The following is a 26,219-nucleotide window of genomic DNA, read 5'->3' on the forward strand; positions in this document are numbered from 1 at the left end:
GTGGAAACAAAGATCCTGTATCTGGAGAAAATGGGATGCAATGTCCTTACTGAACATAACCTGTTCACTCAAGAAGAAATGAATTCAGAATATATTGACAGTATCAATGCTGATTTTGATTTTGAAGAACTCAGATCACATACAATGAACAGATTCGCTTGCATACAAGTCTGTAGCAAAATACTTGTGGGATTCTCTTGAGGATAACTACAAAGTTGTAAAATCAGCACATGCGAATGCAGTTAGAATTGAAGCTATCTCAAAGACAATGGAGATCCCAGATCTTCCTATAGTTCATAATTGTATTTAAGTGTGTTTGTAGTTGGATAAGATGAATTGCATGCAATTCATCTGCATGTCCTCATGACATGTAATCCTATAATTCTTCTCACCTAGTTTTACTGGGTCAAAGTGGTTGAGTTGCTCTCACTTTTTCCTCCTTTCTCTCACTTCTTTTCCTATATAAGAAGTGCCCCCCTAATTGTAAAAATCATCTTTTATTGTATGCAAGAAAGCTCTAAAGAATTGTGCAAGCATAAATTCAATCGTGTAGTACCATTTTGAAGAAAAGTGAATACAAAGGAACAATTAGAGATGAAACTTTGATTAAGAGCAAGTGTAATAGTGTAACTAGAAGCTTTGACTGTAATTTGCATTAATATCTTTGATTCATTTTGTTATTGTACGTTTAAATAATTGAGCATAATGAGTTAAGAAGCAATCGGAGCCGGAGCTTTGACTGGGAGCAATTGTGGTAATACATAGACTAGAAGCTTTGATTGTAGCTTGTAGTTGTATTGCCTTCTCAATTCACAAAAATAGTTAGACCCTACTTCTGGAAGTCTTTGTGCCCCAATGATAGAGGTTATTCTTATAGAATAGATTAAAACAAGACTTAGAGCCAAACCGGCACCCTTTCAATCAGCCTTTGAGTTGGTGTTGATTTATTGGTATCACAATTTCTAGCTATTAGATAGAAGTGTAGTTAGAGATTTCACCTTGCCGATTACTCGCTCTGCGGGTAAGTGGATTCTTTCCTAAAAGTAAAGAGGAAAGAATATTAGTAGCACCCTTTCAAAATCTCTCAACTTCTTGCTTACCTTGAGTTGATCCAAAGAACGACGAGAAGGGGGAGCCTTCCCTTAAAAGTAGGAGAGGCTCTGTCTCATGCGCTATGGCTAGTCTACCTATTTTGCAATTGGATTTTAACAAATCGTCGGTTGCAAAATATCCACCCAACGCAACATTTAACTAATTCAATATAACTAATTAGGAGAAGTTTAGGACAATATAAAATTTAATTAATTAGTTGTAACTTATTTTCTAATAAACCTTGAGATTAGCCTATGGGAATTAAAAAGGCTAAAAGGGACACTTCCAACTACTTAGTAGAAGGGGACATTACATTCCCCCCTTCCGAAATATTGTTTGAGCCTATATGCCAATACCAAGATCCCAAACAAACTGGTAGAATGCTACACTGAATCTTTACTACACCCACCTAATACGACTAAGCCTCATGATTGTATCAGACTTTTTAAATACGTAGATCGCAAAGTGAATTGAGAGTTTTCCATTCTCGACACTATGGTTTCTGTTGCACCCCTTTGATTACAACCAAAATACCAAAGTGCTAGCTAATTCTCTATTTCCTCATCCTATAACCCAACTTAATATCCACCCTGCAGAAACAAACAAAGAGACCTACAAGATTTGTATTCTTCTTTCATAGAAGGGAGAACTTCTTACTAGAGTGATTTATGAAATCCCTTATCTATCCCACTCTTAGGTGACATCAAAAGCATGGTCAAGTCATTTGTATGTGGGCTGAGAGAAAAAAGATAAGCATGCCTCGCAATGCCATCAATGTGAAATTCACCTGCTTGCTCCATTGGGAATCCCAAGCAATCAATTGGATTCCATATCTTGCCACTCTCATTGCATGAATAAGGCATTTCACAATCAAATCATTAAGAAAGAATTTTAAAATGGAAGATGCATCACCTTGCAAAATCTACTTATCAAAACCAACAGAATCGATGTGACATAAAAAGCATGGTCAAGTCATTTCTATGTGGGCTGAGAGAAAAAAGATAAGCATGCCTCGCAATGCCATCAATGTGAAATTCACCTGCTTGCTCCATTGGGAATCCCAAGCAATCAATTGGATTCCATATCTTGCCACTCTCATTGCATGAATAAGGCATTTAACAATCAAATCATTAAGAAAGAATTTTAAAATGGAAGATGCATCACCTTGCAAAATCTACTTATTAAAACCAACAAAATTGCACTCCTAATGCTCGTCCCAAGTTCTATTATCATGTCAAATCTCTGTGTTAATCGTGTAGTTGTAGTCATTGAACAATTCATACCGATCCCGATTCCCTCAATTCTCAGAAGATAACTTGGATCCAAATCACAATCCCTACGGAGCTCAATAATTCTTTCAATCATTTGTTTGACCTCCATAGTCCCAGTATCGCATTCTTGTTCCTTTGATGTGGCTGCAATTTTTTTCTTTGTAGAGAGAAAAGTGAGCTAAATTTACCTCAATGTTAAGGTTATCAGCTTCTTTCTCCTTTTGTTTGAATTATCTGTAAGTCTTCTCTGCAAACTTAATGACATGTTCTCTATCGGCAAGAAAATGCAGGTAATCTGAATTTATTATTTCTGAAGCATGTTTGATAGCCTGCAGATTTGATACAGTGGCTACAATTGTCAAACACTTTTGTCTCTCCAAGTTGAGCCTTCCAAGTGAGGTATTCAATGAACTTGGGTGTGCTATCAAAATGAGTTAAAACTTAAAACAACTTTTTTCGTCAGTGACCGGCAATTGATTCTTCAAAACTTGCAATGCACTGGATCTCCACACTAAAACATTTCTGAATTGTCTTCATCAGCATAATTTTCAAAACCAGCTACCTTTCTAAGATCACTTTTTCCAAATTCCTAGATTGAGGTTTTAACAACTCTAATGTAACAAGCATTTTACTTGGAACAAAAGAAACATCTAGTTTTGAGATTTGAATAAGAAAGAAAGGAACAGTTCTAACATGCTAAAATTTTATAAAAAATTACTATTACTGCAACATGCCGTGATATATAACTTCAAGTAGAATTCTATTCTAAATTACTTTTTTTTTGCATCATAATAAAGTACAAGGACTAATGACTAGTTAGTGCACCTTGGCCAAGGTTTCATTGCACATGCTCGACATGATGTCGAGTTCACACCCCCTATCCAACTTGGTGACCATTCTTCAAGGATTTGATTGATATTTAGTTTTGGAGTACATCTTTCTAACCATCCTTGTTAATTTTACTTATATGATTCCTCTTGTTGAGTTTTTTTCATCGCTTCTTTTGGATTGAATTCCCAGTTTCAAGCATGTGATCCAAGGCTTTAGCAACTTACTACATTAGCTTAGGTATGAAGGGGTGTGGACTTATCTTCTTTAAACTTTAGGTTCCCTACCTCACAAAATAATTGATCACCCTTCCAGTCGAAATAGTCCATCTTCTATTCCTAAGAGGAAGTAACATGTTAATGGAATTTTTCTATAAAAAATGTACAACTAATTTTTTTGTATAGTAATGGATACACAGAGGTAAGAACAGAGTTTAGGGACTGTTGTTATATTGCAATGTTACACCAGCGGAGGAGTGTCAAGACAAGTTTTGGGTGTGGGAAAAGAAAGGGCCTCAATTTGGGAATGACGAGGGTACAAAGGGGGGGGGGGGGGGTTGCATAGTATACATATATGACCAAAAATGCTAATTATGAAATGATACTTCAATATAACATACACACAATTAGGGTTCCCATGCTTAAAAATAAATAAAAAACAAAATCAAAAACTTTTTTCTTTTTTTTGACTTTTCTAGCTAGTCTTCGGCCACACCCCCACACATGGGACACACCCTCACATCCCGACTGGTGCGGCTGCAGTGCGGCCACATTTTGGCCGTGATTGTGGTACTCTGATTGTGGTACTTTGGTGCGCAACGTACCCACACCTAGGATGTATGCACACCCAATGCAAGGGGTTTTAGGGCGGGTGTGCGCACCTAGGTTACACTGTTATACTGCCTTTCAGTCTTGGGGGTGTCTTGGACTGCCTGAATAGATACAGTCCATTCTCGAGCAAACCAAATTGTTTCTTGAAGTTGCACCTAATATTATCAACCCCTCTGGTTTGTATTCTAAATTCAAACATCTACCTGTAATTTGCAACAATTGCTAAGTTCAGATGTTGTGTAGATACATATTATATTCCTCTAACAATTTTTTATTCTTTTTAAGGAAAAGATAGGTCTAGTTTTCTATCAAGAATCTAAGCTTGTTTGTTTAAGAACAACATTGTGACTGAGATTTACTCCCCACCCAAGCTTGCTGAAGTTCTTTTAGAGCTAACTGTGTTACACTTTTATAAAGGAAAAGGTCAACAGCATGCAAACTGTTCAACTTTAACAATATAAAAGTGGCTTCTATTTAAATATGATATTTACTCCCCACCCAAGCTTGCTGAAGTTCTTTTAGAGCTAACTGTGTTACACTTTTATAAAGGAAAAGGTCAACAGCATGCAAACTGTTCAACTTTAACAATATAAAAGTGGCTTCTATTTAAATCAACTTAGAATGATATATATCATTTAAGAAGAAGTGTTGCTTGTTGGAGGAAATACAAAGATTAAGTGCTAAGAGTGTAGTTCTTTCTTCTCAAAATTTAACCTCAGTATTGGTTTCTATAGAGAGAGCTCGCATGATAACTTATTGGGGTACAATCTTTCTATGTAGGTATATTCTCAGAAAAAAGAAACATTTCTTTCTACACCGTACCTATCCGTGTAATTGTATGGATAACACAGTATAGTATAAAAAGAAATTATTCGTGCCTGTTAAGGTTGGTTGAAGAAGAAAAGGGTTTGTCACATGTTTGTTGAATTTCCTGGATGTTGGTTCATGTGTTGGAGAGAATAAACTCTCTTTCTATCTCCCATCACTACTACTTCCGGTTTGAGATAGATATCGTCTTCCTTCCCACTGAAACATTTTAATTATTTTCTTCCTTAGTTCATATGGGCTTCTTTCTGCTACCTCTTTGTGTAATGAATGCCTTGTTCCTTGATCCGCTGCATATCGACGAAGGAAAATTGTTTCTTCCAATTATCCCTGCCACCTTCCAAGAAATTGAATCCCTGATTGGGACGAGTAGGCATGATATGTTTACCACCTCTAGTCATGGTTCATCTGCATGCTTCATTTTATGAATTCTAAGCATTATCTAGTAATTAAAATAACTACTTTGAACTAATTACGATTCACCATATTTTATATTTTGTTATAGCTTATATATTTTGTATAATATACATGCAAGTTTTTTTAAGTTTAAATTTGTTTTAAATTATTTTTCAGGTATTTGATTGGTCAAACTTGTTTGAGCCTTATTTTGCTGAATTTTCAAAATATACACCATTTTATTACTTCTTCACATTCCATCAAATTTGTCGCATAACATGTTTCATGAAATGACAACTTTTTATTATTTATAATTTTTAAAATTATATTCTATTAGTTCTTTTTCATTACAGAATATTATAATAAATCTAAAAATATTTATATATAATATAATATTATTATATATTTATTCCTATTCATATTTCTAATTTATTTATTCTTAATTTGAGTATATTTTAATTATATAATAAAAAGATATTACAAAAATTGATTTTTCTCACAAAAATTATTTCATTTATTACAAAATATTATAACTAAAATTACAATCTATTAAATAAACACTTAATTTATTACATTAGTGAAAATTAATAATAATAAAAATATGATTATAATAAAAATATTAATATATTTAATATTTATCGTAATAATTATTACTTCAATTATTGCTTCTACAAAAGGCAAATACTTAGCCACCAAGGGCACTTGTTTCAATTATTTGTCAAGCTTAATAATTATTCACCAATTTTTTCAATTTTAAAATATGCAAGAGTTAATATTAATCAAATCCCCAACACTTTATAAGATTTAAGGAGATGGTCAGAGATGATTCCTTGCCTAAGCTTAAGTCAGACTTATTCTATGCTCCTAATCTAATAAATTGAGTGAGCTCATTACAGTAACAACTTATTCCTAAGTTATAATAAAGTATCCTTGAAGTCAAATCCTATTATAGTAGGGAATGAATTAATGTTTAAAGTTTAAAATTTCCTTATCCAATAGTAATACACCCATTCATATGTATGCATAGTCATTGTATCTAACATGTGTATACACGTGCACAAATACATACACATACATACACATATATATACATATACACGTGTGTATATATACACACACACACACATACATACATACATACATACATACATACACATTCATATATACATTTACATATATGTAGATAATACAAGTATTCAACCCAACCAGCTACACACATGTAATTGCATATGATACCATGACTATTCATACATACATATGTTTATGTTATCACTTGATAAAACTAATGTCTTGACAAGGAATGCCAACAAGAAACACCAACAACATTCCAAGGTGAATATAGTCGTAAAATGAATGAATGAATGATTTTAATGACGTCCATGAGACCACAGCAGTCTATGGGACCAAAAGAACTCAGCACTAAGCAATTTCCATATTCCTTTCCATTTCCAACCTTCTGATATGTATCTTAACCAAGAAATTTGCAGTTTGCTTGATCTTGTCAACTTCAAATAAGCTATGCATTTCGTCCGCCTTTAGGATGACATCATAATAAGTTAGGATGTTGTCATAAGCTGTGCACTCAGAGAGAAACTGCCATTCTGTTTCAATAGCTCCCGTCCTATAGAACATGCCTATCCTGTCCTCCCAAGTCTCTTTGGGCCTCTTCCATCCGCCTATCTCACACATGAGGTGATGGGATCGCGTCCTCAATTGTGCCAATAACAACCTTGCCTTACCGTAAATAGTAGCCCAAAGAGACGATTTCTTGCCATGATTCCCGGTTGCATTGAATTCTTTAGTGTAATACGCATTTTTTCTGCCAATGTTATTATTCCACATGGCACTTCGAAACTTCTCTTTAACAAATTTTTTTATGCCTTCATTATTGTTCGGACACTCTTGCACCTTGATGTTCCATTTATCCATCCTTTTAATGTTTTGCTTCATCCATGTTTTCTTCCTACGATTAAGAGCCTACATGGTTATCTCAACTGAAAAGAGACATAAGTGAGCACACCCCTTCCCTAATTCCTACTTGGGAGCTAGGATGACAAGGTGACACTAGTCCGTTTTAGTCCTCCGAATTCTGGTCCATCATTGACCTTAACCATATCCTTTTCCCCCTTTCCTAATGATATTCCCCCCCTTCCTCAAAGGCCAAGCCAATCTTCCATCCACTTGCCAAAACAAAAGTAGTTAGTCTTTTGTCATGGCATCATAATCTCATCAAATAAACAATTACATCTACTCTAGATATGATGGCATAAATCAATATTTACTATTAGAATCCAATGAAATATGAAACTATGAATTAAGTGATTATCATCTATGCATTATATAATTCAAACCATTCCTTTTGTTTTAGAAACCATCTAGGGCTCAATTATGCAAACTATTATTTAATTGAAGACAAAAACCATCTAGGGCACAATTATGCAAAACCATTATTTAATTGAACCCAAAAACACCTAGGGTATAATTGTGCAAAACCATTGTTTTATTGAAACGAGAAACTACAATTACGATTAGATTTGTACGATAAGACAATTTAGAGCGATGTGACATCTATGCTCGATGAATGAGTCATCAAAAAGATCCATACAATCCTGACTTATCATAAGTTGCCATTCTAGCAAACTCCAAAGAGACATAAGTGAGCACACCCCTTTCCAAATTCCTACTTGGAGCTAGGATGACAAGGTAAACAAGTTTGTCATCAAACAAGTTTGACCAATCAAATACCTGAAAAATAATTTAAATTCAGTAAATCAGTAAACTCTTTAAATTCAACATTGTCATGCAAATCCATGTACTCTTCACCTTAGCTATTGGATTCGTACAACCCCCTACCCTTGAGATGCGAGTGCGTCCATGTGCATATGTAGAGGTGAGGTGCATGTGGATGCTCACACAAAACGAATTTTCTCCATGTGGATGCATCCAAATGTGTTGTCAAGCACATCTAAATGCACCCATAGGGAGAAAAAGTTCTCCTTATGAGCATCATCATGCACCCTATGTTTGTGGGAGCCTTGTTTATTGATCAAGGTTGTTTTCTTTACCAGCCATGTCATATCAGAAGGAAGTTTTGGGTGGTTAGAGTGTTGTAGTCTTATTGATTGGTAAACAATCATATTTCTCTCATATGACATTCCTTATATCAATTGGTAAGCAATTCTTATGTAACCACATGAGTTTTTAAAAAAAATTTGTGACTATATTAATTAGATTAGGCATATCTTTGATTTGTGTAGGATCTATAACAGAGGTGCAATTTCATTTATTTAACAACAGTTTGATATATTAATATCAGAAATAGTCCATTATTATTCTTGGGCCTTGCATCTTTGTTAATGATGATTCAATGCTGATTGCTCATTATTACAATTTCCCAACTACCTACAACCTTAGATGTTGTCCTGTATTGACAAATCAATGTATGGTTTGTTGTCCAGACTCCATACTAGGCATGATTCTTGGAAAGATGAGTAATTTGTGTTTTGGTTTTATAATTGAATATCACACGTCATTTGTTTGCATGCTAGAAACTTCACTTCATATTGGTGAACATTTGGACCACTCCTTTCATTTGGTGCAGTATCTTGGCCTTGGTCAAATGAGTTAATTGCTCAGATAGAGGAAAAACTTGCTTATTGGATTACCAAACCACTTTCTTTGGTTAGTGAATACCAGATTTGTTCATAGTGTTGGCTTCCACTCATGTGTACTATTCTTTGTATTGATCTCCTTGGAATTCTTTCTACAACAAACTAGAAAATTCCGTGAGATTTGTTATGGGCTTCTAGAGCTGATCATCACAGATTTCATGATCACCTGAGACCATAGTTTATAGAGTCGGACTCAAAGAGTACTCAATAATCTCAAAATTTTCAACTTGAGAAAAACTTGGAGAGAACTTGACAAAAGCTTGACAATGTAACAAACGGATTTTCATAACAAAATAAAAATGGTCTATAAAGAGTTTTTCTCAACTATTTATTGAACAAATATATTGAATCCTTTTCATGAGAAATTAACTGCTTTTAACTACCAACAAATATCTGAGATAACAAAGCTCAATTGAAATAATTATAACATTGATCAATTGAAATAACTGTAACAATGATTAGTTGTAATAATTGTAAGAACGATTAATTGAAATAACTACGATAACATTCAACTGAAATAATTGCAACAATGATCAACTGTAATAACTGAAATAACGATTAACGGTAATAACTATAATAACATTCAACTGAAATAACTATAACAACGATGAACTATAATAACTGAAATAACGATTTACTATCTTTCCATGCATATCAGTAAAGTAAATGCATAATATGAAAAAGAAAGAACATACGAGATGTATCTGGTAAGTCTTTAATTGGTTGTGCAAGCCTTGGTGTTTGGTAAGAAGAGAAGCATTGACTTATGCTTAACCTCCCAACCTCAAACCATATTTATCCCCATACAATCTATTGAATAGAAAGACCCTCCCTACCCTGGGATCAAGCTTGGGATACTTATAGTCCAGCCACCTGAGCATTCCGGTGTTTAGAATGTTCGCATAGTTATGGATGGACATGTTTGAATAATTGGCTCTACTGACATCAAGTGATCATAGATGGAAAACATGACTTAAACGACCTTGGCCAAGGTTTTTTGATGGGTTCAATGACTCGATCACCACCGCTTGACTTGACAACAGGGGAACAATAGTATGAACAAGCATGAGCTATTAAATGATATTAATTTAGATTAGTTGTGTCATGTCTACTTTTATTTCCATGTCATTGCAAATTCCATCTCACCTCTTCACCTTTTCCATGGCTATACAGCCGGTGAGTCCTAGGTGCTTGAATCTCAGAGCAATCGGCTCTGTTCGTTGATCCTCAACTGATACATGAATATTATATGTTTCCAACTTATCACATTCTATGATTTGAAAAATGTGTTCTTAAAGACTTGCAGAAAAATATCATTTGATTCTGACTTTCAGTGGCATAAATGAATTATGATATCATGTTATGGATACTTGGCTTTTATTTACCATAAACAACTCCTTCCTAGAGAGGGTCAAACCGATGATACTTAAGCAAGATGATTTGCAACTTAATATAAAACTATAGCTTACTGTTATATAAATCGGAATGCAGTAACAACTAATAATGAAACATATTGCAATGCTTGGAATACGGATAACCACATAACCTAGTATAATCTGGAAAAAGGTTGGATTCTTGCTAGACGCTAATGATTCAGCTATACCACGGAATAAATCTCTAGGTGCAAACTCAGTGTGATTGATAATCACGTTTTCAGAAAAATATCAATAAAAAGGCAAAAACGTGGAAGAGAATTGCAATGTTTAACAATGGTAAAATGCAGAGATATCGTACAATATCTACAGAGGTATACGTAGTATAGAAAGGAGACGGATGCAATAAAAAGAAATTGGGTGGTATGGAAAGGAAGTTGGGTGATATATTTATGCCTTCCGTCTCTCACTTGGCTTCATAATAAAAGGTATTCAAAAGTCTCTTTAGCTTCAAAGAAGCCATAACTTACCAAGAAGAGACTTGGCTCTTGATCGCCAATAAAATGTGCCAAGTGTTCATTTCGATTTTAGCAAGAAGAAATGAATAATTATGGAAAAAGATTTGAAGGTTAATTATAATTTATATCTATCTACTTGCATGTAGATATACTTATGAGGTGGCATCATATTATTTATAAAAATAATATTATGGTGTCACTTTATTCCCATATCTATGTGTACGTACATAGGTATACATTATAATGACGTGGTGAAAAAAATCAATCAAAAACCATTTGAGGTATGTATTATTTTAATTAAATTAATTTATGTTTTAAATGTTTATTTACTAGCACATGTGGGTCCATCGATTGAATCCTGATGTTCAAGTCGCTACGTCCTTACCAAGACAATTAAAGGTCATACCTGTCAACCTAATAATTGGACTAAGCTAGTATCCCATTCCTTGATCTTGTTTAGCAATGCTTCCCCCCTTTATTTTCTCCTACAATCACCCTTGCAATATTTCCACGATAATAACAAGTTCCATAATAATTCCATAGTAACATTTTTAAAAAAAAAAGTATTTAATTATTAACCATAATTTCAAAATCAAGCAATTGCTAAACATCACATGACAGATAATGGATAACGACCATCTTCATTAAACAGTTAACATAATGAATACAACGGATATATTTAACTACCCTCTTCACATGATTATGAAAGAAAATTCATTCAATCTAACGGCCATAAACAAATTTAAAATTAGGTCAAAATTTGGGATGTAACAAACAACTTAGAAAGAATAAAAAACTAAAATCTTTTACAGATTTAGTTTTTAGCAAAATTCAATTACAAAATGTATTAAATTAAAAATAAATATATTGAAACAGAAAATGCATGTTTTTATACTAAAAAAAGCATATGAAAATGTACTTTAAAGTTTTAAACAACATTTTGCTTGTATTGACATTTTTACATGGATTTTTTTGTCTATCAAATTGCAAGAATTAAACTTTGGAGTATTCACCCAACAAAAAAAAGATAGAGTACTTGACAAATCGGGGAGTATTCAAAGAGTTTGCAAACTATGCTTGAGATTATTGTTGCCTCTATAGGAAGTCTTAAGGCCTTGGCCTCTTATCTACCCAGAAACAAGGTTTGGCCTTACGTGCCAAATGGATTGTTCGTGTCATTTGTGCCGACAAAGCCTAGAGAATTCTTCTTAGCTATTGTATTTCTTCAAGTTACTTAGTTCATAAACTAGCTTGAAAGGGGATTGGCTTTCAAATCCTTTTTATTATGAAAATATAGCCCAGATCCAGAGCATTTTTGTTGCCAAAAGAATTTGGTGTGCATGGGAAACTGTTAAACCTTGGCTATGCTGGGGTGGGCTGATTTTCATGATTGTCTTTCTTTCAACCACTACAACCTTTAGTGGTATCTTATTATCTAGTCTTAGAGGCTCCCTTTAGCCATAGTTCCTAGAATTCATGCTCTGCATATTCACAAATGTGGCATTCTCATTTTGCGAGATATATTTTCTCGTGCTACTATAAATCTTTATACTTGGGAAGATATTTAGGCCTTGTTCCACTTAACTTGCTAGATCGATAGACTTTTAACCTAGTGGTCTCAATATTGCCTCTGAATATGCTTCACAAGCTTGGCATCATTTTGTCAAGTCGTGGTGGATGGACTAGTAGTGGTTTCTATGCACTTCATTTTGTAATGAAAAGCCCAAGATAACTACAACTGATTGGTTTTGCACCTGCTTATGATCGTCACTTTGAACTAGTGATGGCACTTGCATTCTTCTTAGTCCACTTGGTGACAAAGATTTCTCACTGTTTGGTCTTCCATTGTTGAGCCCAAGGTGTCTCATTTCACCTGGTGTATACTTTTAAAGGGCTTTCCTTTGAGATCTGGCCTCTAACATCTAGGTATACCTGAGCCTAGGTCTCATTTCTTTGGACTATATGAAATTTTCATGCATATTTTTTGGTATTCTAGAAGAGTCCAACATTTGGGGTTTGGATTCATAACTTTTTTCAGCATTTTATGTTGAAGTGCTTCGACTAAGATACATGTTCTTGTTGGGAGATTTGCCTAGACTTACTTCCAATTTTTTGCAAATATGACATGCTTTAAGGATGGAAATTGACGCAATGCAAGGAAGGAGAATCCCCAAAGGAGATGTCCTAGGCCCCCAACAATTAACCACATAGCGGGAAATAAACAATAACATAGAGATTTAGATCCAAACAATGCCAATTCTCATAATAGAATCTTAAGATTTTCATTCAACATGCCTGGTTGTAAGGTCTTCTAGGTTACAGCCAAATACATAAGCAATAACAATTCTGCAAGACCTTGCAAGATCCAACCTCTAGCTAGCCCAAACCCACAATCTGGTAGAAACACCAAAAAGAATCTAAATTTGTGCTCACAAGCCACCAAGCAACCTTCTTGTTTCCCAAGCCCACATTTAGCTACTAGCTCTGCTAAACTTCACTTCTCTTAGCTACTTCACCTTCTCCATGCTCAATTATGACTCTAAACTCCACAAGACCCTCTAGTTTTACTAAACCAAGCCATAGGTCGGCCTAGCAACCCTTACATTAAATAAACACTCACATTAAATAAACCCTCAAACCACAAGTTAGCTTGGCAACAAACATTAAATAACTAAATACTTAGTATAGGCCCCAATTTTACAATGCATAACTAACTCATGTGACAGCATAATAGTATGCGCCCTTACGCATAGGTCCATGTACTATCCAACAATCCAAATCTAAGAGCGTACATGCCGACTCCCTTAGATCAAAGCTCATGAATACAATCGCCAATGTTTGCCAATAAATCAAGAACACGTTACCAATAGCCACCAAAAAGGCTCTAACTCCAAGACAATTACTCCAATCATTATGCGCACTTAGGGAAATGTGGCCCAATATGCCGAACACATCCCCAACTACGTGAACCATAACTCCACAAATCCGAGCTGGAAGATCTTGCATACAGGATTGCTGACTACCCTAGGACACTCTTGCATCAAACACCCTAGGTGAGAAGAAAAGATGTTCTTAATAGATGGAAGAACATCTTTCAAGGTTCAACACACAAATGCCAAACTAGTTCTTCACATACATGTCTTCCAAGTTATCAACTTGTACACTCTTGCCTTTGTCCCACTTTTGTAAATCCTTTCTAGCAATAGGTAATTGCTTACTCTTCTTCTTCACATTTTGCCTCGGTGTACCATAAGTCTTCCTTCCATGCTGATTTCTAACCCTTTGAGAATCCTTCAACTCAACTTGGCTACCAAAACTTAGGTTCTTCCTATGAAGTTTTGCATTCTACAAAGGAATCAAGGAATGCTTCTTGCTACCCTTCTCAATAGTAAACACATTCTTGACACAATCATGCACAGCTCTGCAATCATAATACCAAGGTCTTCCAAGTAAAATGTGACAACTACTCATGTTCACAATATCACACAACACTTGATCAACATAATGTCCAACGTAAAAAATAACATGACACTACTCCTTCACCTCGAAAGCATGCTCATCTTGTAACCAACTAATCCTATAAGGACAAGGATGTCTCATTCTCTTCAAACCAAGTTTTTGAACCATCTTCTCATCAACTAGGTTATTAACACTACCACCATCCACAATTACATTCCAACATTTACCTCTAGACTTGCAATGAGTGTTGAACGAATTCCTCCTTTGACAAGGTTTCAATGTCTTCTTAGTAAGCAATACTCTATGAATCAACAAATTATGCCCCTTTATCTCAGGCTCATTCACCACAACAACTCTTCTATCACCAACCTTCTTGTGAGAATTGGGACATTCAAATGCTCTATGACCATCTTCACCACATTTGAAACAATGACCCTTAAATGCACCTCTACCATTCTTCTCTTTCGGTCAACAGGTTTTGGTTAGTCTTCAACAATCTGTTTATCCTTCTCAAAGTGTTCCTTCTTCTCCTTCCCATGGGAATTACTTTGATTTCTTCTCTTCAACTTCTCTTCTTCCCTCTAAACATACTGATAAACATCCTCAACTGAAACAATATTCAACATATCAAACTCATCTTGAATATTGAATCTCAAAGCATTAATATATCTAGCCACCTTTTCTTTAGAAATCTCTCTATGTACAAACCAAATAGTCAACTTGTAGAACTCCTCGGTGTAATCCTTCACAGACATATCCTTTTGTTTCAAATTCTGCAATCTTTTAAACACTTCAAGTTCATAATTAGGAGGAATGAACTTAGCCTTCGATTTAGTTACCATCAATCTCCACCTAGTGATGTTCATTTCACCTTCTTCTCTATTTCTTTGTAGTTCTTTCCACCATAAAGCAGCACATCCTTTCAACTTAGTTTGTGCCAATCTCACTCTGAGCGGATCACCAATATCCTCTAACTCAAAGTAGTCTTCTAGCTCACCAATCCAATCAATCATGTCTTCAAGATTCAAAGTACCTAAGAAATTAGAAACATCCACCTTATGCTTCAACTTCAACTGAGCTCCTAATCTATTCAATTGACCAGTTATGGCTTCCACAAGTCTCTCTGTGCAATCAGTTTTGTCTTCACCACTAGATCTAGTAGCCTCAAAGTCTTCAGCAATCTCCTCATAACCATCTTCAATACCCACATTCTTCTGTACACCAGCTATAGCTCTCATGATCTTAGCGACCATGTCATTATTTATCAGCTCCGTCTCAAATCTGAAATCTGATTTAATCTTCTCAATAATCTTAGTCTCCATAGCATCACAAAGATCTGCAATTGCCTTAGGGTCCAATCTTCTCGGAGGCATCCTCTAAGATCTTCGCAAACCCAAAGCAACAAATCCACAAGATCAACCAACTAGATCGCGACCAACTCTGATACCACTTGACACAATGCAAGGAGCGAGAATCCCCAATGGAGATATCCTAGCTCTCAACAATTAACCACACAACAGAAATAAACAATAACACAAAGATTTAGATCCAAACAATGCTTATTCTCATAATAGAATCTTAAGATTTTCATTCAACATACCCCACTGTAAGGCCTTCTGAGTTACGACCACATACATAAGCAATAACAATATTGAAAGATCTCGTAAGATCCAACGACTAGCTAGCCTGGACCCACAATTTGGTAGAAACCCCAAGAAGAATCTAAACTTGTGCTCACAAGCCACCAAGCAACCTTCTTGTTTCCCAAGCCCACATTTAGCTACTAGCTCTGCTAAACTTCGCTCCTCTCAGCTACTTCATCTTCTCCATGCTTAATTATGATTCTACACTCCACAAGACCCTCTACTTATACTAAACCAAGCCATAGGTTGACCTAGCAACCCTTACCTTAAATAAACACTCACATTAAATAAACCCTTTAGCCACAAGTTAGCTTGGCAACAGACATTAAATACATTAAATAACTAAATACTTAGGATAGGCCCCAAATTTACAATGTATAACTAACTCATATGACACCATAAGAGTACGCACCCTTAGGCATAGGTCCATGTGCCATCCAACGATCCAAATTTAAGAGCACACGTTCTAACTCCCTCGAATCGAAGCTCATGAATACAATCTCCAAAGTCTTCTAGTAAATCAGGAACATGTTACCAACAACCACCAAAAAGGCTCTAACTCCAAAATGACTACTCCAATAATTATGTGTACTTAGGGCTAGGTGGCCCAATATGCCTCGAACACATCCCCAACTACGCAAACCATAACTCGACAAATCCGAGCTGGAAGCTCCTGCATACAGGATTGCGTACTACCCTAGGATGCTCTTGCATTACAAATCCTCTTCACTCTATGGAAGGATAGAAATCTAATGTTATTTACGCGCGACTTTCTTGAAATTGATGTTTCTTTATATGTTAAAGCATGTATATAAGACAATGCCATGATGTAGATCCAAGTACAAGCCAACAAAGTGGCCCTTGAGGTGGCTCACTAGCAAGAATTACCTCAGCATTGGGGCAATGCTCCTTGTATGGTTTCCGAAGTGCTATTGAATATTTCTACCTTCAATTAGCATTCACCAAGTGGCCGCATTTCCTCCACCCACCCTGCCGATAGTCTAGCAGGGAAAGAGATTTTCAATGTCACCACTCAGATTCACCACCTCGTGGTGGCTCAACTATTGGTTGGCCTGCTGATAGTGCGACTCCCTTTGCTCCTGGTGGTTGTGCATGGCCATGTTCTAGCGGTGATTTGGGGTTGTTCAATTCTTCCAAGTTGTTCCTATAGCTAGCGTTGTTTGTTTTTTTAACCGGAAATGAGACTGAAAAAGAAGAGAACATAAAGGAAGGATGGTATCTTCTAGACCCTATTCTTAGCCTCATTAATTCATGGGGAAAGAAGGGTGATCGTGAGCCTCCTCCTATAGGCGCTGCTTTATTTTCTTAGCAGTTTGGTCTTTTGTTGTTGCTTCTATTCTCTACCCATGTTTATGTTTTTAGTTGGCTTTTTGGGCACTACTCGTGTGACTCTTGTGGAGTAATTTCATATCCTCAATTCTTTTTTTGTGAATAGTATATTTGTACTTAATTAAATATTAATGGAAATGGCCTATTCATAAAAAAAGATTATTCCTCAACATGGAGTTATTTTTTTAATTCATTCACATTAAGTTCACTTGTTGGATTAGGAAAGTTAAGGGGTTAGTATATAAACATGGTTAAGCCAACCACAAAATCCATAATAACCATGTTAGTAAAATTCTAATCACAACCAGTAAGGCTATTAAAACAAAATGTGAAATAGACAATAAATTTGCAAATCAAATTCATGCATTCCTTTGATGGCACCTCATTTCTTTTTCTTTCACCTCTAATGTGATATGTTGCTCTTTGTTGACAAACGCACAAATAATAGCCAAAAAGAAAGGATCAATTTGACAACATAACAATGAAGATATTGGAAAGTTGTGGTTAGCCAAATAAAGAAGAAAGGCCATAAAATAGAAAAGTGACTCGAAAACAGAATGATCACCAACTAGAAATGAATAGATAGAGGAGGAACACAAGCCAACAAACAATAATTCAAGCCAAATATAAAAATAAATTGCCAATTCTCTCTTAAAAGTCCAAAAACATCCAAATATATTCATATTTAAATGGGAAAATAAAAAAGAGAGACAAAAGCCATTTGAATAATAAAATATTCAAATGTAAAATAAAAGATAGAAAACATAAAGGCAAGAGCCTACAACGCAACGACAAATTGTGAGCCTCTTATTTGGGAGGTCTTGGGTTCGAGTCTACTCAAGCTTAACACATACTAATAACTAATCTCAACAAATAATAAAAAATAAATAATAAAATAATCAAAGCTTCAACCCATTACCTATCAAAAGAAAAGAAAAGAATGGAAACATAAATAAATGATATTTATTTATGTCCAATGGGACATAGGAACATAGGGAAAATAATTAAGTGATTATTAATTTATTTCCCTAGAAATAAATATTATGCCAATTAAATAATTGTTTAAATTTTCTAATTAAACTAAGTTGCCGGTTCAGATTTTGGTTCATATGCGGGTTTGACATTCAGGTTTGATATTCGCTCGAATTTTTTTGGGGCTGGGTTCGGCTCGTTTGGTTTCGTTTGTGTATATATATATATATATATATATATATATATGCTTCAACAAATAAGTTTATACACCATTATGCTAATATTAAAACAATTTAGCAACATACACCACCATATATATTCATGATTTAGTTCGAATAGCATGACAAAATGTCAAAATACACCACTATATCAATGTTCCAGTTCAAAAACAGTAATTCCAACATTACTAATCAGTAATCACTATCAGTGATGTGATAAAAAATCATCGAAAAATTCCTCATCATTAGGAAGTTGTAGATTAGAAGCACAATTAGTGCCACTGGCATCAATAGTCTCAACTCTAGCTTAGGATCAGCTTCAACATCACTGTGTATCTCATCATAATGTTCACCATCATCAATTGCAAGTGCATCAAAGGGGAATGCCTCTATAGACTCTGGTTCAACACCCCATTGTTTTGCCTCTCCTTTTTTGTAGGTATTCTCTTTGTGAGTTGTGAGCCTCAGGTTGGAATGCACAAGGCCACGTCATCTGCCTTCTTGGAGTTTAATTGGTTGCATTTTATTGAGTGGATGAAGGAGTATGTGCTCGGATTCCTCTAAGATGGTGAACTAGCAACCTATCAAGATTTACAAATTTGAAATTATAAAGTGAAGAATTTTGAATATTTATGAACAAAAAGTTACAAATTAGATTTTAAGATTAAAGAACGAACTTGTGATAAATTTTTGATGGCAACAGGCTGCAAGTGCTGGTACATTTGTCCATGGAAGTACTACCATTTATGAGCATCAACATTGTTCTTGTCTTCAAGAGCATTAAGACCACAATCATTGATGCTTGCGAAACTCATAAATTTGGACCTCATTGCAGGTCATAGGTGCTCAAAAAAGAGTCTTTAGAGGGCTTCCTTGTACCCTTGAGAAACTTCAAGACTCTTTGTATGGACAACTCTAGTGATACTCCCCTCGAAAATAGCTTGGCTATAGAACTTGGGGGTCAATGCAAAGGCAAGTAGATGCAAAGGGGTAGTTATTTTGTCCATCTCTCTACCATGATTACTTGTAGCTCCTTGAAGAACTTTTCATCAGGATCTTGCTCTTTCTCATTTTTGATGGCTCTAATATCTTGAATCATGGAATCAATGCCATCATATACCTCACCCAAGAAAGGCCTATCCATGTCAGTGTATTGGATCATGCTCAATATAGGCTCAGTGAACTTCAGAAGGTACTCAACATGATCCCACCAAGAGTCTCGTAATATCCTTTCCTTAATGATAATTGTCCTTTCACTATTAGATTGCCTCCATACACTTCTATTAGCACTGATTACCATTCTAGACAATGTCTCTTTCACTTTGACAAGGCGTCTCAAAACAATAGTGTTGGAGGCAAATTGGGTCTCAATATCCTATTTTAAGATCAAAACAATAGTAGATTAAAAATTAAAAATCAATTTATCTATTTAAATTTAAAAACATAAAAAGTTTACTAAACTAATGTGACTAGATTTCTAAACATGTTTAAATTCTAAACAATTAACATTACCTTCAAGAGCTCCAATTTTGTGAATTGTCTAAATATGGCTTGTATCATATGGTGGTTTGTGACAAACATTTGGATATCTTGTGCCTCTTCATACATTTGTTTTATCGACTCAACCTTAGTGCCAATTTTTTGCAGCATTAGGTTGAGTGAGTGCATAGCACAAGGTGTCTAAAAAATGTGTTTGTATCGCTCCTCAACCAACAAGCCAGCAGCCCTACAATTCTTGGCATTGTCGGTTACTACTTGAACAACATTCTGAGGGCCAACTTGCTCAATGGCTTCGACGAGAATGTTTGCAATGAAAGGATTGTACTTTACTTGACCTTCACAATCGATAGCTCTCAGGAACATTGCACCTCTTGTAGACACTCCAATAACATTCACCAAAGGATGGTTCCTTGCATCTTTCCATCCATTCGATACTATTGTAACACTTGATTCGGTCCATGAATCCTTGATGGGCAGCATGACAACCTCTACACGGGCCACTTCATCATCAAGTAAAGTGGTGTGTATCTTCTCATAACCAAGGCCCTTGAACCCCTTCGGAGCCTCATTAACTGCTCTCACCATGTATTGCCAAGATGGTGAGCGAACAACATTAAATGATAATCCATTTGCATATACACATCTCGCTATGTCTTTCGATCGGCAATGTCTCTAGCTTCATTTTGAAATGATGCTTCCAATGGTCCCATTGCTTTCTTACTTACAACTTGTTGTTGAGGAGAATGTAAGAATGGATGACCCTCAGCTGGTAGTTCATTGGTAATGGAAGTTGAAGACATAGATGACATTTTCCCTTTCTTTAAAGGCCTACCACTTTGCAATGAATGAGCAGCACTTGCCTTCCCAACAGCTTCATCTGCTTGCTTTTGTTCTTGAATGTATTTGTTCACAATGCGGTTTGGAAGTAAGGTTTTAAGTAGCCTTCTGTTTACTTTCGGTTTCCCTATACAAAATTTAAAGTGGTGTGTATCTTCTCAGAACCAAGGCCCTTGAACCCCTTTGGAGCCTCATTAACTGCTCTCACCATGTATTGTCAAGATGGTGAGCGAACAATATTAAATGATAATCCATTTGCATATACACATCTCGCCATGTCTTTCGATCGGCAATGTCTCTAGCTTCATTTTGAAATGATGCTTCCAATGGTCCCATTGCTTTCTTACTTACAACTTGTTGTTGAGGAGAATGTAAGAATGGATGACCCTCAGCTGGTAGTTCATTGGTAATGGAAGTTGAAGACATAGATGACATTTTCCCTTTCTTTAAAGGCCTACCACTTTGCAATGAATGAGCAGCACTTGCCTTCCCAACAGCTTCATCTGCTTGCTTTTGTTCTTGAATGTATTTGTTCACAATGCGGTTTGGAAGTAAGGTTTTAAGTAGCCTTCTGTTTACTTTCGGTTTCCCTATACAAAATTTAAAGTGGTGTGTATCTTCTCAGAACCAAGGCCCTTGAACCCCTTTGGAGCCTCATTAACTGCTCTCACCATGTATTGTCAAGATGGTGAGCGAACAATATTAAATGATAATCCATTTGCATATACACATCTCGCCATGTCTTTCGATCGGCAATGTCTCTAGCTTCATTTTGAAATGATGCTTCCAATGGTCCCATTGCTTTCTTACTTACAACTTGTTGTTGAGGAGAATGTAAGAATGGATGACCCTCAGCTGGTAGTTCATTGGTAATGGAAGTTGAAGACATAGATGACATTTTCCCTTTCTTTAAAGGCCTACCACTTTGCAATGAATGAGCAACACTTGCCCTCCCAACAGCTTCATCTGCTTGCTTTTGTTCTTGAATGTATTTGTTCACAATGTGGTTTGGAAGTAAGGTTTTAAGTAGCCTTCTGTTTACTCTCGGTTTCCCTATACAAAATTTAATTCCTTTCCGAGGAATAAAGCACAAATGTGCTTTCACTCTACTATAGGAACTACTTGATTCCTCTTTGCAATGGCTGCAAATCCATACACAATCTCATCCACCCGTCATATTTCCACGTATTTCCATAACGGGGAGCATTTGTCAATTTTGAAGTGGGGGTTCTCAGTGCGAAAACCACTTGCAGCCATTCCGTAAATCTACAAAGAACACAGCCATTATGAGTTTGACGAAATAGTCATTTAGCAGAAAAGAAGAGTTTCACTATGTGAAAATTTGAAATGAATACTTGACATTGTAATATTTGCAATTTTACTATAAAATTAACCTTATGCAGGACTAGAAATGGTTTCCATTTGCATTCAGAGCATCATGTTAATTCTGTAGTGTGCTTCTGAATTAATCATGTCTTGATGGCTTCAAAATTTTGTTTGTCTGAATACAAGGTGCTGCATGATGCCATGCCAATGGAAGTTTGTTGTAGACACCTAAAAAGGATCATTGCCTGTAGTTTCCCTTTTTAGTTGTCTTTTATGCCATTGGTTGGTTTTGGCCAGTTTTGAGTCATTTTAGGTCATCTTTTATGCTTATCATTTTAATTATGCATTCAGAGCATCCACTCAATAAAATATACCTCTCTGGTATGTTTAACCTTAGTCAATTAGTCCTGATTTGCAACTTCTAAACTCATTCAGTGTACACTACTACAGTAGACTTCTTTTGCATCAGATTTTGAAATTCTCGAAAAAATAGTGTTGCTGATAATTTGAACCCAGGAATTTAGCTTCAAATGTTTTAAAATCTTTGGCCATAGTTTGATTTCTCTTGTCCTTGTCTTCTCCTAACATTTTGGAGATTCACCTACCATACAACAGCTTGAGACTTCATTTTAGATACTGCAACTTTGACCCTTCGTGGATCAGTCTCCACAGTTCTTTCCATGTCACAAAATTTTCCTTCCTCTTGAATCCAATCTAGGATTACTTCTAGATTCAATACTCCTTTGAAAGCAGGGACTTTAAACGATACAGATCAACCCCTTGAACATGCAAGTTAGTTTCCAAAGTAAAATACCAAATGATGCAGTTCATTACCTTGAACCTGCAATTTCATTTCCAAAAGAAAATACCCCGTTCTGTATTAATTCATGCATTAGAACACTGTCAAAAGGAAGGGGTTTAATAGTCACGAAAATCAACCATTAGTGATCCATACAAATACACTCATTAGGTTATTTATATTAAATTTTAAGATATTATCTTCATACTCAGAACCATAGGATTGATTCACTGACTACATAATATCCGGCCCTTGGCTGTGTGTTTCTTTCCCCTATTCTCTTTCCTTTTTTTACTACAAAACAATCAAGAAACCTACTCTCCAAATTACCTATCCGTCCTAGCCTCTACTGCCTGATCAGTTATTCCGACTTATGTTAATTCTTTAAATCTAAAAATAGAAAGAATGTAATAAACGTAGTCTGAAAGTTTGGCAGCAGCAAAATTGCTGAACTGTTAAGTTGTTAACTAAAATTAGCAAAAGGTAAAGTCATTAAAAAGCTGAACCATATTCCAGTAATTGGTTGTGGAAAGGAGGAAGTTAAGGATCTTATTAGATTGGGGTTCATAGGCAATTTCCTATATAAAAGCATGGTTCCAATAAGCAATAAAAAATGATATTTACGGAATGCTTCAAAATAATAAAGTGAGCCCTATTTTGGAGTATGCTAGGAAGTACATTCTCAGAAATATCCATATCATCTTTCACTGAGTTTTTCCGTTTCAGCCATGAAATTTAAGGATATTGGAAATTGCAATTGTGTGTTCGACTGCTGGAAAAGTTATATTGATGGAATTCCTTTTGTAAATATAGAAATAATAATAGTGATGTTCATAGGGAATGTATAAAGTGTACAGTGTCTATTATCATGTTTCAATAATATTGGTTATTCATTGATTGAGATTCTCATTCAACTATGTATGAGTGTTTGTCATTTTCAGCTTGTAAGTATCAGTTGGTCAACAGTTGTGTTCTTCTTGACAACTGTTGGGTCTTTAAATAGATTATGTATCAAGAAGGAAAATGAGTATGATCTAATCAGACCAGAGGTGGCCAGCCAAGAATCAGTGTCAATCTGACTAGATTATGTTCTTTTCCTTCCGGATGCATAATCTATTTAGAGGACCCAACAGCTGTCAAGAAAAACACAACCATCAACCCACCAATGCTTATAATACCTGACACCAACATTATAATAATGGACATTCTACACTGACTATTTGTTTATTGTTTTTTGCAAGATCATGTTTGAATTATAATATATAAATATATATAGATAATGAGGTAGTGATAGACAACTGTTTGTTCAACAGATATGGAGTCCAAAGAGTGCCCAGGAACAGTATGCATCATCAGCAGTGGAAGTTCTAACTATTGTTAAAGAATCATTGGATACTTTTTCAAAATTTTCTATACCTTATCAGTTGGACTCTCCTCTTTACCTTGTTTCTGGACTTGAAAGGTCTCTACAATGCTATATTTCCAATGCAAAATCTGGATGTGGTAAGGCACTATTCTCCTCTAGAGATTCAGGCTTAAGTTGTGAAACTCAGAAGATAACAGACCTAATAACATTTGTAAATTTTTCACCCTCCTATTATGAAGCATTTGTTATTAGTTTACTGTCACTTGTCTTAATCTTTTCATGTTTGTAGGATCCAAGAATAGTTATCTTCCATCTTTTCCATCTTTGACAAGATGTAAGAAGGAAACAAAGTTTTTTGGACTGTGGAAAAGGAAGAGGAGAACCCCAGTATTTCAGAAAAGCAAAGGCAGCAGAAGGTCAAAATGTTTGAAGACTCCGATCTTTCGTCGAAGTAGAAGTTTGGGAGGGCCAGCAAGTTGTTTCCAGTCTTCTACAGGTGCTACATTTGGTTTGGAACAATTGTTTGTTCGCATTAATACCTTGTATTACATTCAATCTGAACTCAATTTGCTAGACCAAGTTATTTCTCATGGTCCAAAAAATCACAACCCAAATGAAACTAGCCTAGTAGATCCAACTCCCGACTCTACATTGAGCATGGCTGAGATCAATTTTAATCATGCTCGAGCTGATGCAGAGGATGGGATTCAGAAGATTTGTGAATGTGTAGCCTACAAGGTTGTTTTCCATGATTTGAGAAAAGTTCTGATTGAAGGCTTATATAATGGAGGTGTGTCAACTTCTAGAATTGGCCCCGTTCTCACAAAACTTGAACTAAACCTACAGATCATAAAAAAATCAGTCAATAGCAAAATATGGGGTTGCATAGTTGATGCATTAATGAAGACCACATTTGAAGGATTTCTTTCAGTATTGCTGGCAGGAGGTCCAACTCGTATATATTCAATAGATGATTCTCAGATGATTGAGGATGACTTAAAGTCTCTTAAAGACCTGTTCATAACTAGTGGAGAGCTGCCATCAGAAATGGTAGAAAATGCAGCAACACGTGTTTCAAAAATTTTGCTCCTGTTTACTTCCAGTACAGCAGATATTATCAAATTACTCAAAACTGCACTTTTCGAAGCAACTGGACGGAGTTCAACCAAGTCAAGATTACCTCTACCTCCTACATCAGGTGTTTGGAGTTTGGAAGATCCAAATACTATTTTGCGTGTATTATGTTATCGAAATGATTATTTGGCTTCCCACTTTCTGAAGAAAACTTATCACCTACCAAAAAGAATTTAACAATTAATGCAGCCAGTCTGTAGTCTGAACGTGATCCCGTGTATTTTTTTTCACAACATATAATCAAATACAGAGTGATTTTGGGAACCATTTGTCAATGGAACAAATGATTCAGGAAGAAGAAAAGGCAGTTGGACTGTCTCAAAAAGGCTGCTAAAAAGAGTTATTTTGTAAAAATAAATCACTTGGTTTATCACATTAAAAAAATTGATTATTCTTTGATATGTTTGGTTGTCATTTTTATCCATAACTTTTGCACAGTTCATTTAATTATTAAAATTTATTTCAGTAATGTTCTAAGCCCTTGATTCTCACTGTTTCATCTTTATAGTATGTATATTGGCACTTAAATTTTGTGGGATAACTTCAAGCATATTAAGATTATGTCCACTCTAGCTGTTGAAATAATAGCTTGGGGTGGAATGAAACCGGTCTTCACTTATTAAATAGAAAGCATGAACTACAATGGAGATAGCTTGGTCAATCCATGATTAACTGTAACACTCATGATTTTTCTTTTCTATTTGAATAGACAAGGAAAACCTTACAGAAATAGCTCTCTTCGAATGAATACCACAAGAGATCAACCATTACTTATCATTAATAGTACTTCTAAAAGGACAGTATCAGTGAC

At 35.4% G+C, this 26,219-nt stretch overlaps 1 protein-coding gene across 1 annotated transcript in view; it reads left to right on the forward strand.

Moving 5' to 3' along the window:
- LOC149529558 (protein unc-13 homolog) overlaps nucleotides 1–25,809 on the forward strand; it is a 58,551-nt gene extending 32,742 nt beyond the window's left edge. The window contains exons 4-5 of the mRNA XM_089810766.1: nucleotides 24,222–24,411; nucleotides 24,564–25,809. Coding sequence (XP_089666892.1) covers nucleotides 24,222–24,411; nucleotides 24,564–25,585 — 1,212 coding nt within the window. The 3' untranslated portion in view covers nucleotides 25,586–25,809. The remainder of the gene's footprint in view (nucleotides 1–24,221; nucleotides 24,412–24,563) is intronic.
- The last annotated feature ends 410 nt before the right edge of the window (nucleotides 25,810–26,219 follow it).

Source organism: Cupressus sempervirens, chromosome 11, assembly GCF_028749045.1.
Source record: "Cupressus sempervirens isolate cs-2001-9-10 chromosome 11, ASM2874904v1, whole genome shotgun sequence".
Classification (NCBI taxonomy): domain Eukaryota; kingdom Viridiplantae; phylum Streptophyta; class Pinopsida; order Cupressales; family Cupressaceae; genus Cupressus; species Cupressus sempervirens.